We start from the raw sequence: 13,534 nt of genomic DNA, 5'->3' as shown, positions 1-13,534 counted from the left end.
AGGAGTTAAACCAGCATGAGACGTTGACTCACCTTTAGCCTTCAGACCATCAGGGCAGGGAAAAGCAATGGGAGTGGCTTCTCGTTGAAGCTAAAGCTGCGTCTTGACCAGCTTGGCCAGTAGGGGCAATAGCATCTCCAACCCTTGGTGCAAGCATTTAGAGAGAACGTCTTAAGAGATTCCCCTGTTATTTCCAAAAGCTGTCATCTTTACCCAGGGGGCTCCAAGCCACTGTTGAAAAGGCAGAGCACAAAGGCACTGAGACGCACTCCCCTGCCATCTCCAGGGGCAGATAAATGAACAAGTTGTTCACAGATCTCTCATACACAGTTAATGCAGCCTCCTGATAACACACAGCCCTCCAAAACACAGCTACCCCAGAGAATACCCGTCCGCTGCACTCCACTCAAGCAGGCTGTCTTTTTAGCATTGTGTGCAAAATGCCTTCAGACAGCCAAACAAAACGCAATTAAGCCGTACTCACTGCAAAGCCTCGGCATCAAGCCCCTTTGGAGAGCTGAGACCATCAATAATTGTGTGTGTGGGGGGGGGGGGGGAGTCTCATTTCATAAGATTAATAAGTGCAGGCTACACAGTATTGGCGATGAGATATTTTTATACACCCTGATGTATGTTTGCCTTCATTTGTTCACATCGATCAGACGCGAGAATTCCCCAGTCAGCCTCCGGCCAAAGGGAAAAATGTTTGTTTCTCCATTAAATTCACAAATGTTCCTGGGGATGTTTCCTGGCATTTTAGCAGTTGTCGGGCCAGTGATGAAAGCTGAAGCAGCCCTTCCTGACGATCGATTCTGTAACTCTGGTTGAATGGACGTCCGATTAAATCGTGTTGGATGCTTGTCTGTTCACGTCTGGACACAGGCAAGACGATGGCTCTCAGAGTAGGACGGAGCTGGGTCCCACATCAACTCCGTGCACACAAGCTCTGTGTCTGGAGCGCATCATTTCCCCTCTTCAAGCTTCTGTTTCTTCCTGTGGAAACAGAGACAAAAACAGTTCCCACCTCGTAGCTGTTGTGGAAATAAGATGAGGACTCTAGCTTGCCTGTGCCTAGCTCAGAGCCAGGTACACAGTAGGTGCTCAGTAAATGCTATTTCTTTCTCACCAATGCTCCCATACTCTCTCTCTCTCTCGGAATTCAAGTTTATGTGGAGACTAGACTTACAAGCTGCTGAGGGCCATGCAGCTGCCAACAAGGGCGGGTTCTAGGCTGCATGGTGATAATTATGGCAGGCGACTAAAATGTGCACAGGACTCAATATTTAGGGCTCCTCCTGAGCTCTTACATTCACTCCCCACAGCAGTTTTCAGTGAATGGATGATGGATGGTGTGTGGATGGATGGATGGGTGGATGGGTGGATGGATGGATGGATGGATGGATGGGTGGATGGACAGATGGATGAATGGATGGGTGGATGGATGAATATTTGGATGGAGGGAGGCATAGAGAGAGAAGGAGAGACAACTGGATTAAAAGTATTAATAACTGTTCATAGATTGTCTAGAAGTAAGCTTTATTTCCTTTTAAATTTCCTTATATCTTGTCTGCTTAATAGAGACCGAATATACATTCTTACACCTTCACTCATAAACATTCTTCTTTCATAAAACTATACTATTTTTTTATGATTACAAATTTAACATGTATTTATCTTAAAATATCAATATACTAAATGTATTTATTCATTCCACAGATATTTACTGAGTATCTCTGCTGTACTGGGCAATGCAGTGAGGCTAGGAATGGAGTGGGGAACCCTGGAAAGAAGGACACACATAATGCCCTTAGTCTTGTTGCCCAGTAATAAGCAGTGTTTCTAGTGTTCTGACATGTTCCGTCCACTCTTTTTCCATGGTCCACACATGTGTATACATCTTTATACATACATATTAATGCATGTGTACAATCAGATGTAAGCCCTGTGGGAGAGGATCCTGTTCTGTCCTGTTCGTCATTGTGTCCCCAATAAGTGACATGGTGCCCAGGGCTCAGTCGGTGTGCGTTGGCTTAACTGCTGAGTGAAGAACGGGGCTCCATGTGTGGCCAGTCCTGTGCCCTTCCTTGTCCTGGGGAGTAACTGTCTTTTGGGCACGTTTCTCCTGACTTTTCCCCTTCATGGCATCCTACAGATCCCTCGGCTAACTGGAGGACCGCAGGTGGCATCCTGCAGAGAAAGGCAGACGATAAATACCCCTGCTTCTCAATGGGTAGACAAAATCACCCACCGACCCCCAGCGTCAGTCTGTTCGACCTGTAGTAAATGTCTAAGAAGTGTTTGTAAATCAGCGTGCCATGTGGGTGGATGGTGCCTTGCCCTCCAATTTCGATAGATTTTTCAGGGATCGTGCACGTCACCTTTAGGAGCCATTTTGAATGGATATCAAGAGGCCTGTCCACGACAGAGCCCGGCCCCAGTTTATATCTCACTAAGAGACTTCACTAAATACTCTGTTTGGGGGAACGAAGCTCTTGCTAACTCACGGAGTACCTCTACTGGTTGGGAATCCACTGGGGTGGTCTCAGCGGAACTCGAGGGTCTTGGTAGCTAAGAGCTCAGAAGTCTCAAGATGTTTGGTGGGTGAGCCAGGAAAGCTTTCTGAATGGGAAATGGCTGAAATTAAGACCTGAGAGAAGAAGAGCTGAAATCAGCTCACACCCTGTTAGGCAAAGCAGCTCTAGACACCTCCACCGCGGCACTAGTCAGGGCGCGGTCAAAGACCACCTTAGGTATCGGGAGCGGGAAGGGGTCTCACACAGGGACGGGATGAGACATGTGCAAGCTGTAGGAAGGGCTGGCAGTGAAGGTCAGAGAAGTCACTGCCAACGTCAGGAAGTCAGGGTGCAGGAACTCTCAAGAAATAGCTGGATGCAGAGCCCATACCTGCCTGCAGAAGCTGCTGGAGCACAGTGCTCTCCTGTCTTCTACCTGTCCGCTCTCAGGTGAGGGCTGCTCAGTGGGAGGACCTGAGGGGGCAGACCTGGTTCCATGGGCAGTCGTGGTTCCGTGGTAGAATTCTCACCTTCCAGGCAGGAGACCGGGTTTCAGTTCCCAGCCAATTCACCTTATGCACGGCCACCACCCGTCTGTCAGTGGAGGCTTGAGTGGTGCTAGGACACTGAACAGGTTTCAGTGGAGCTTCCAGACTAAGGTGGACTAGGAAGAAAGGCCTGGAGATCTACTTCCAAAAGTCAGCCAGTGAAAACCCTATAGATCGCAACAGTCCGTCCACAACTGATCATGGGGACGGCAAGGGCCGGGCAGCATTTTGTTCCATTACGCCCAGGGTCACTGTGAGTCAGGAGTGACTTGACAGCAGCCCACAACAGCAGCCAGGGAGGCTGGGAGTATGAGCACCATGCCTTCTGCCCCTGGGTTTCGGGAGGTGGCTTAGAAGGGCCGAGATGATCTGAACATCAACACACAACACCCGATTATTATTATTATAAAAACCACACCCCATCTGTTCAGGTGTGTAACAATGAGAATTTCACATGTTCCTTCGACAGTATCCCCAGATGTTGATGGAGCACCTGCTACGTGCTAGATGGGGGCCTGATCCATCAGTGAACAGACGGACATGTCCACAACTGCATGGTCCAGACTGTAAGGAAGAGAGCAAGATAGTGTAAAGAGTATCTTCAGGGAGTGCTAATAGCTGCCAGCAGGAAAATGAAAGAGAAGCGTGGGTCGAGGGCCTGTTTAGCTTGTGTGCCCAAGAAGGGGCTCTGAGATGATGTCTTAGTCAACTATTGCTGCTACAACAGAAATACCACAAGTGGATGGCTTTAACAAACAGAAGTTTATTCTCTCACAGTCTAGGAGGCTAGAAGTTCGAATTCAGGGTGCCAGCTCCAGGGCAAGACTCTCTCTCTGTCAGTAATGGAGGAAGGTCATTGTCATCAGTCTTTCCCTGGTCTAGGAGCTTCTCAGCACAGAGCTCCTGGGTCCAAAGGACGTGCTTTGCTCCTGGCTCTTCTTTCTTGGTGGTAATGAGGTCCCTCCCCTCTCTGCTTGGCTCTCTCTCTTATATCTCGTAAGGGACTGACTAATCCTAATCCTGTAGGTTGAGTCCTGCCTCATTAACATCGTAGAGGTTAGGATTAACAACACATAGGATAATCAGATCAGATCACAAAATGGCGGACAACCACGCAGTACTGGGAATCATGGCCTAGCCAAGTTGATACACATTTTGGGGGGACACAATCCAATCCATAGCAGCAGGTGGTGTCTGAACTGAGAGCTGCAGGTTAAGAAGGATCCAGACATGCACACTCATCCACTGGGGGAAGGGCCTGCTAAAGCCAGACGTCGAGTGAGAAGGGCCATCGGGCAGGGCGGCCGGAGCAAAGTGAGGGAGGGGGACAGTGGAAGGAGCAAATCTGAGAGACCGTCAGGACAGTCACACAGGCCTTGCAAGCTGCAGCATGGAGAATGGACTGAGGACAGAGGGGTCACCAGGTGAGAGGGAGGGGTGGTGGAGGAGTGGGCAGGTAGAAGTCCCCTCCCTTGGTTTTCAGGAGCTCCTCACTCTGTGTCATCCTCCCCACTCTCAGGACAGACTCCTCTTTGCGGCGTCCCCCAGGTCTCCACCTCAGGCCAGTTCTTCTCACTTTGCACTCTCCCTGGGAGGGCCCATCCTCTCCCAGAGCCCCAGCCACCACGTCTAAGCAAACGCCAACTCCAGTACAGATTTCTTTGCTGAGCGCACTCCATGTATCAACCTTCCGAGCCCTTCGCTCCACTTGGGCGAGCCTCAGGAACCTTAGCCGCAACATGGTTGAAACTGACCCCCTCTTTATCCACTCCAAACCTGCTCTCCCTCCTGGGCCCCATCTCAGCGAGCAGCAGCACCATCCACCCACCTGCCCAAGCCAGAAACTTAGGTGTGTTCCCATACTTCTCCGTTTTATTTTTCCCCACCAAATCCACTGGACTCTCACTCTGATATGCCATTGATAGCTGGCTGTCCACTCCAGTTCCACTGCCTGCCCTAGTCCAGGCCACCAGGTTACCTCACCTGGATGCCAATGCTGTTGTCAGCTGCCATTGAATTGACTCTGGGTCATGGTGACCTTGGGTACAGCATACGAAGCATTGCCCAGTCCTGTGCCATCTCCGTGATTGTTGCCATGTTCGCACCTTCCAGCACTGTTCAGATAATGTGTAGTTGTCGTCCATAAGGTTCTTATTGGATGGTTTTCAGAAGAAGAGCTCCAGGCCTTTCTTCCTAGTCTGTCTTAATCTGGAAGTTCCGCTGAAACTTGTCCACCATGGGCAACCCTGCTGATATTTGAAATACTGGTGACAGAGCTCCCAGCATCACAGCAACACGAAAGCTGCCGCAGTGTGACAAACTGGCAGCCAGGTGGTGGTGGGTAACCATAAAGCCAAAAAACCAAAGCCAGCTCGATTGCCACTGAGTCGATTCTGACTCAAGGCACCCCTGTGTGTGTCAGGGCAGGACTGTGTTCCATCGGGTTTCTTCCGACTCAGGACAACCCTGTGTGTGTCAGGGCAGAACCGTGTTCCATCAGGTTTCTTCTGACTCAAGGCAACCCTGTGTGTGTCAGGGCAGGACTGTGTTCCATCGGGTTTCTTCCGACTCAAGGCAACCCTGTGTGTGTCAGGGCAGAACTGTGTTCCATCGGGTTTCTTCCGACTCAAGGCAACCCTGTGTGTGTCAGGGCAGGACTGTGTTCCATCGGGTTTCTTCTGACTCAGGGCAACCCTGTGTGTGTCAGGGCAGAACCGTGTTCCATCGGGTTTCCAGTGACCGGCTTTTCAGAAGTAGGTCACCAGGCCTTTCTTCCAAGCTGCCTCTCGGTGGACTTGAACCTCCAACCTTTTGGTTAGCAGCTGAGCATGTTAGCCATTTGCACTCCCTAGAGGCCCCTGGATAGTCGCAGGCACTTCCTAATTGGCCTCCCAGCCTCTGGCCTGTGCCCCCAGTCCGTACCCTTCATTGCAGTCAGAGGTAAGACGGCCAAGGGCCTCCTGGGCGGAGTATGAAGACGACAGGGAACATTTAGGGAATTGGAGGAAGCTCAGTATGGCTGGAACTTGGGGCACGTGGTGGCAAGGCCAGCAGGCTGAGGTCCCAGGGAGGGTCGCCAATGCCAGGCTCAGGAGCACAGCCAGGGGAGACCCTGGAGGGTTTTCAGCAGGGACGTGAGCTGCAGGTATCCAATCCATCTATAAAAACTCAGTTACCCACGACAACTCCGGAAATCAGTCCTTCTGGTTTAAGAAAGTCATGAAACTGGTGTGACCCCTGATATTTCTGCAGCGTTCCCAGTGTTTGGCCTGACTGGGAACTTCACGCCGGCCGCGTGAGGCAGCACAGGAGAGATTACTGTCTCCGTCTTAGAGTGGAGGCTGGCCGCTTGCTCAAGGCCACTGAACATGGACGTGGTGAGGGCTCGGTGGTCCAACGCTGTATCCTGGCAGCCCTGCCACCCCACCTGCCACCCTGTGCTCATGGTGACCCAAACCCAAGACTATGGGGTGATATGCCCCTAAAACTCCAGGCAGCCCCTCTGAGCGCGTGCTGTGAGACGCAGCCATCCCGACTGAGGAGCGCGGGGTGGGAGGCTATGTTTGCTCAGGTGTAGATGAGCCTCTCTGGGCAGATTCTAATTGGAGAGCGGGGGTGGGTGCCGCTGTGCTTGTTTGCTCTGCGTCTGCCTCTTCTGGCGGCAACTTTTCAGCACCTCCAGCTAGGCGCATCTGTCCAGCCAGGAATAGGCTCCTGATTGGGTTTTCCGAGAAAGGTAACTCCGGGTGGCACCAATGCCAGTGGCTGGGCTGGGGAACCTTTTAGGGCTGGACTTGGCAAAGGCCAGGTAGAAACGCCCTCTCCTTGGTAAAGAGCTCTGAGTGGAAACGGAGGACCTGGAGCACCCTGTGGCAGCGCCAGCAGAGGCGAGAAATTATTCTGGGTGTTGTCTGGTTTGCTTTTTTCAACTTGGAGCTCTGGGAGTTATCCTTTGGGGGAGCCTTGCTGTGAGGTAGATGGGATGCTGGCACCACCTTTTGGAGGAGATGGGTCAGGAGCCCCGAGGAGGGAAGGAGGGACAGGGAAGGGGACCTCATGGCTGGGCAGACGTGCTTCCTGCGGGAGCTGACCACCATCCATGCAGGAGTCCAGGAGGCAGTGCGGACAGGCAGGGAGCCTCAGACTCATTTTGGAGAGTCAGAGAAATGCATGCAGACAGCAGCTCAGCAGGCCTGTGGACTGGACCCCGCCCCCTGTCCCCTGGAACATCCCTTGTCCCCGTGAGCTCTGTCCTGTCCCGCCTGCTGTGCTCACCTGTCTTCTGCAGAAACTTCCCTGGCAGCCTCTCCTCTCTCTGGCCCACTCCCCAGTGGGGTTACCTGTATCAGTGCACATTCCAGACCTGCCATCTGACCCCCTTCACCCTGTGAGCGCCCCCGTCCAGCCCAGGGCCTGACACACGACAGGCACTCAGGAATCTTGTACCAAAGGAGTTGTGAGCAGTCTTTCAGAGGATGGGCCAGAGGGAAGCCGGAAGGGATGGGGAGAAACAGGCGGCAGCCAGCTGTGCCAGACCCCTGTGCCCCCTCCAGCCTCACGTGCCTCCCTTCGCAAGGCCAGGAATCTGTCCCAGCTCTGGCCAGGCTCTGCTGATTCTAGAAGCCACTTCTAGAGTTTGGGAGTGGGAGGGATCTCTCTAGAAGCTTCCAAGCCTGTTGCACCAGGACCCCAGGTGTGCTGGCTACTCTCCGGACAGGTGCAGTGACATTTTTGGCTGTGAAGGAAGCTGGGGTGGTGAGGATCAGTGATGGAGTGAGAGAACAGCTTGACCCCTGAAGGCACTGAGCCTCTCTGGCCTCAGTTTCCCCACCTGAGAAATGGGGACAATTGCCCCCATCTGTGGAGTCCCTGGAGCTCTGGTGGTGCGTAGTTAAGAGCTCCAGCTGCTAACCAAAAGGTCAGCAGTTCGAATACACCAGCCACTCCTTGGAAGCCCTATCGGGCAGTTCTAATTTGTCCTATAGGGTCGCTATGAGTTGGAATTGACTCCACAGCAATGGGGTTTTTTGTTTGTTTTATGGTATCCCTGGGTGGTGCAAAGGGTTAATGATCTTGACTGCAGCCTGAAAGGTCGGAGCTTCCAGCCTACCCAGAGGACCCTCAGAAGAAAGGCCTGGCAGTCTACTTCTGAAAAACCAGCCACTGAAAACCCTATGGAGCACAGTTCTGCCCGGACACACACAGGGTCACCATGAGCTGGAGTTGACTTGACGCCAATGGGTTTTTGTTAATAACAGGCAGCGCCCGCAGCACACCCCAGGACAGGGAGGTAATTAGACCTGTTTCTGCAACAGGCCCACCAGTTCCGTCAGGGGGGTTGCAGGCACAACGGCTCCAGTGTGTGGGCGCGGCAGAAAGACCCAAAGGGACACAGCCCTCAGCAGGCAGCAGCACCCACCAGAGCCCCGGTTCTGGTCCAAGTTCCTCACCTGTTTGCTGCGGAGACTCAGCCTCCCTGGGCCTCCTGTCAGCAGCTGGAAAGTGAACCAGGGTGATAGCAGTGGCCCCGGGGTCGCTGTAAGGAGCAGGGCCCCTGAGAACAGGGCTTGGCTCTGCTGTCACCAGGGTGGCCAGCTCGTCCAGGGCCAAACAGCTAGGGCACAGAGCTGAGAACCAGCAGGAGCTGTGGCACCATGATCACCCAGGGCCTTGTTACAGTGCAGGTTCTGATCCAGCAGGCCGCGATGGGCCGAGACCTGCGTCCCTAACACTCCAGGTGCGCCTGGCACTACTGGCCCCAGGGTTTATGAGTGGGGTGACTCTGGAATGATCAGGGCCAGCATCACGGGGCCAGACCTGTGGGTCCCACAAGCCCGCGCTCAAAGGGGCTCGCGCACGGTCGGATATTCTGTGTTGCTGTCTTGAGATTCTCAATTATTCTGAACAAGGGGGCCAGCGTTTGTGTTTTGCATCAGGCCCTGCAAATCATGTAGCTGTGCCTGGGACTTGTGCGTCAAACAGACCTGCCGTTTGTCAAACGAATCTGCCAACTGTTTCTCTTTAGCATGTTGCCTCTGATTTCCAGAACCCAGCCCCAGAGCCCCGAGAACCTAGCACAGGCTCCATATGTCTCCCTTGGAATAGAAAGCAGTCAAAATACACCCTTAAAATAGTCTGCTTCCCAATTTGGAGAACAATCTGCCAGCCTCCACCCGGCGAGATGCTAATTGATTTGTTTTCTTTGCTCCGGTAATCTTGCCCTTGTCAGCACTTTCTCTTCCCTGGCTGACTGTTCCAGCTACAACGTCCAAAATTAGCCTGACTCCAGATTGTCGGGCCGGGGCCAGAATCACTTCCTCACATTCCTTCCCAAACCTCGGTGTGACGGGGGGGTAAGCCCGCCACCCCGTCGCACCAGAACCTGTTGCCGCCGAGTTGACCCTGACTCGTGGCCCCCCCAAGTGGGTCAGAGTAGAGCTGTGCTCTGTAGGGTTTTCAATGGCTAATTTTTCGGAAGCCAATCACCAGGTTTTTCTTCTGAGGCACCTCCGGGTGGACTCAAACCTCCAACCATTCAGTGAGCAGGTGAGGATTCACCTTTGCACCACCCAAGGACTCCTCCCAACAGCGGCAAAAATTGTTAATCAGGAACCAGCATTTTCTCGGTTCCAGGCCTTGGGCTCTGGGCTGGATATGCCTATGATGGAGACATGGGCACTGTCAGGCTGCCTGGCACCCTGGCCAAGAGGGCAAGAGAGACCCATAGAGAGAATATTAGGGACCACTGGGCTGCTGCAAACATTCCCAAGATGCTGAGTAGGGTGGGAGGACAGAGGCAGGAGTGGTGCCATTCTGCTGGGGGGACATACATCACAGAGGGCTTCTTGGAGGAGGTGGCACTTGACGAGGAGGTGTTTGACAAGCAGATAACAAGGGGAAGGGAGTCCCCCCATAAAAACAGGCGAAACTCACACTGAGGGTACATGCAAAGCAGGGACCCCACAAATAAGTGAGAAACAGCTTGGCTAAAGTGACCCGAAAGTTTGTGCTCAGAAAATGCAAAAGAAGCTGTTTTAATTTTATCACACGTGGATTTGGGGTCATTCTGAAGAGTGACTATTTGATTCCGAATTTCCCATGGTGGGATGTTGGCACCCTGGCCTTGCCTGGCTTTCCATCTGGAGAGAACGGTGCAGTAAAGGTGCTGAGACACCAGCGGCCTCGTCTGACAGAGGAGCACAGGAGCTTGGTGTGACGACGGGGTGGGGGGCCTGGATCCAGGTGTGGCTGACACAGGAGCATCGGGGAAACGGGGTGGGCAGGGACGAGGGGTGGGGAAAGAACCCCACCTGTGTGCCTTCATCACACTGCCCCTCTGTCTGAACCACACTCCTCCTCCCTGGGCCAGTAATAAAATTTCCACCCCTCCTTCAAGGACTACCTGGTGCCGCCTCCTCTTGGAAGCCCTCCATCTTGTCCTCATAGCTGTCCCACACCTGTTTGCCCACCTCTCTGCCCCCACAAAGGCCTGTGAGTACCGAGAGTCTGGCCTGGACCTCGTGGTTTTCACAGCTGTGGATGAATGAATGAATGAGGCTTCACTGACATGTGGAACGTTGAGCGCTGAAGGGGTGTCAGCGAATGGGTTTTCTGACGGCTTTAGCTCTTAGGCTACTTAAATGTTCCTAGGAAAAATTTCCTTCCGAAGGAGAAACGCAAACAAAAATTCGCCTTGGAGTCACGAGTTGAGATGAAGATGTCCATTCATTCACTCATTCATTCATTCACGTGTGCATCAGGCGTGTACTTAGTGCTCCACGTCAGGCTTGCTCAAAGTGCTGCTGTTCAGCCTCCCACTCAGGGACCCCACGTAGAGCAGAGCGAAACACCGCCCGGTCCTGCACCATCAAAACACCGCCCGGTCCTGCACCATCAAAACACTGCCCGGTCCTGTGCCATCCTCACAATCGTTGTTATCCTTGAGCTCATTGTTGCAGCCACTGTGTCAATCCACCTTGTTGAGGGTCTTCCTCTTTTCCGCTGACGCTGTACTCTGCCAAGCATGACGTCCTTCTCCAGGGACTCATCCCTCCTGACAACATGCCCAAAGTACGTAAGACGCAGTCTTGCCATCCTTGCTTCTAAGGAACGTTCTGGCTGTACTTCTTCTAAGACAGATTTGTTCCATCTTTTGGCAGTCCATGGTATATTCAATATTCTCCGCCAACACCACAATTCAAAGGCGTCAACTCTTCTTCGGTCTTCCTTATTCATTGTCCAGCTTTCACATGCACATGAGACGATTGAAAATACCATGGCTTGGGTCAGTCGCACCTTAGTCCTCAAGGTGACATCTTTGCTTTTCAAGAATTCTAAAATAAAAAGTTTATTTAAAAAACAAAAACTCTTCTAACCTACTCAGAATCAACCACTGTCAAGGCCATCTTGCAGTCTCTCTGCTCCTCTTTCTGTGCAGTTCCCGCTGCAAAAGTACGCTTACTCATATACTTCCTCACTTACCGCTGAAAAATCGGGACGTACTTACCCGTAACTTTGTCATGTAAAATGTATGGAAACCGTGCTTACTTACCGCTTTGTACGCAAGCTCGCTTGTTGTGCACCTTTCTTTGGGAACATTGTTATACATTCTACAGCCCAGCCGTTCTTCTAGATACCTTATATTCTCCCTGCCTATAAACAACGCCGTGAGGAACATCTCTGAGCATGGCCTTGTCTGCGTTCCAGGTTATTTCTGGGCGGCGTCCTTAAATCAGTCTGAACCATCTAGGAATCTGTCTGAATTGCCACACCGGCCTCCTTCAGGCTCTGGGTTCGCTGGGGAGACGGAGGCTTTGTGCTGGAGCACATGAACTGATGTACTAGGGAACCCATCAAGCTTCCCCAGACAGAAACAACGCCTTGGATTCATGTTTGTTCACATGCAGACAGGTGCTCAGCACAGACGATTCATTCAGGCCCACGTGCTTATCTGTCTTCTGGAGAAAGTTCAGGGTGGGAAGGCCGCACCAGGCCCCTGCTCCTCTCCAGACCGCCGTCTCACCCACCCCCAGCTCCAAGCCCAGCCAAACCTCAGCGTATTGCTTTTTTTAGTGTATTTTGGTGAGAATGCACACAGAAAACACGCTCCCGTTCAACAGTCTGCACGTGACATGGTTACACCCTTCACGTCGTGTCATCATTTCCGTTCTAGCCGTGGACCCCAACCTTTTCATCTACGCCTTAGAGCAACTGCTGCCCATTTCGTCTCATGAATAAGATGTAAGAGAGCGCAGAACTCAAGGGTGATTTCTTTACTTTCTGAGCTAACCTGCTGTTTAGCTAAAAGGTGACTTGAGGGAATAGTTTCCGTTCGAGGTTTCGAGTATCTCAGGGCAATAGTCTCGGGTATTCCTCCAGTCTCAGTGGGTCCAGTAAGTCTGGATTCTTTACGAATTTGAAATTCTGCTCCACATTTTTCTCCCTTTCTATCAGGGTTCATCTATCATGTCCCTAATCACAACATTCGGCAGTGGTAGCTGGGCACCATCTAGCTCCTCTGATCTCAGGGCTGAGGAGGCCGTGGTTCATGGAGACAGTTAGCCCTGTAGTCAGGTTCTTTCTCTGATTCTTGGCTTTCCTTCTTTTCCTTTGGCTCCAGACCAATAGAGAGCAGTAATTGTATCTTATCAGCGTGTTGCATTGATTCACTCGAGAGCACAGAGCCAAGAACAGGGCCCTGAGGCCAGGTGCTGGGTCCAGACCTTGGCTCTGCCCCAACTGGCCATGTGCCTTGGGTGGTTTGCTTCTCCTCTCTGTGTCTCAACTTCCCCATCTGCCATAGTCCGGGGGGGTTCCCTCATTGGGCTCTAAAGGAGACCCCTAATCATCCTCATAACACACTCGCCAGCAGCCTGCTCAGGGTCCAGAGCTGTGGGAATGGCCCCTGTTCTCTGCCTTATGTCATCCTCACAGCAGACCTGGGAGGGATGGTGCAATATCTCCTATGTAACAAATAAGGAAACTGAGGCACAGAGAGCCAGTCAGCTTGTCTGAGCACACAGGGGCACAGGATTTGAACCAGGTCATTTGGAGGCTGGCGTGTGCCCCCGCCCAGCTCCACCAGCACACAGGGTCCGTTCATCCATCCACGTTCTCATTCCTTCCTTCTGCCCCTCGCTCAGTGCGCCCCTCTTCCTGTCACAGATCATCCTTGTGAGTTCGTCGCTCGGCGACCGGGACCAGAGCCTCTTCCTCAGCACCGACGAGGGAGCCACTTTCCAGAAGCAGCTCATCTCCTTCTTTGTGGAGACTCTGACTTTCCACCCCAAGGAGGAGGACAAAGTGCTCGCCTACACCAAGGAGAACAAGGTAAAAATGCGTGGGCGCCACCCGGAGGGCCTAGGGAACCAGAGTCTGCCCCCAGCCCACCCCTCTGCAATTTGCTCATTTGATCCTTGCCATGACGAAGGGAAGTGGGACTCGGGAGCCTTGGAGCTCCCAGGGAGGAGCTGC

General features: G+C 52.6%; 1 protein-coding gene across 1 annotated transcript in view; it reads left to right on the top strand.

Annotated features, from left to right (window-relative positions):
* The window catches only part of SORCS2 (sortilin related VPS10 domain containing receptor 2), a 568,942-nt gene that overhangs the window by 463,105 nt on the left and 92,303 nt on the right, over positions 1-13,534 (top strand). Inside the window, exon 4 of the mRNA XM_049886699.1 lies at positions 13,226-13,390. Within this exon, the coding sequence (XP_049742656.1) occupies positions 13,226-13,390 (165 nt within the window). The remainder of the gene's footprint in view (positions 1-13,225; positions 13,391-13,534) is intronic.

This window comes from Elephas maximus, chromosome 5 (assembly GCF_024166365.1).
Source record: "Elephas maximus indicus isolate mEleMax1 chromosome 5, mEleMax1 primary haplotype, whole genome shotgun sequence".
NCBI classification, from domain to species: Eukaryota; Metazoa; Chordata; class Mammalia; order Proboscidea; family Elephantidae; genus Elephas; species Elephas maximus.
This window is presented reverse-complemented; position numbering and strand designations above follow the sequence as displayed.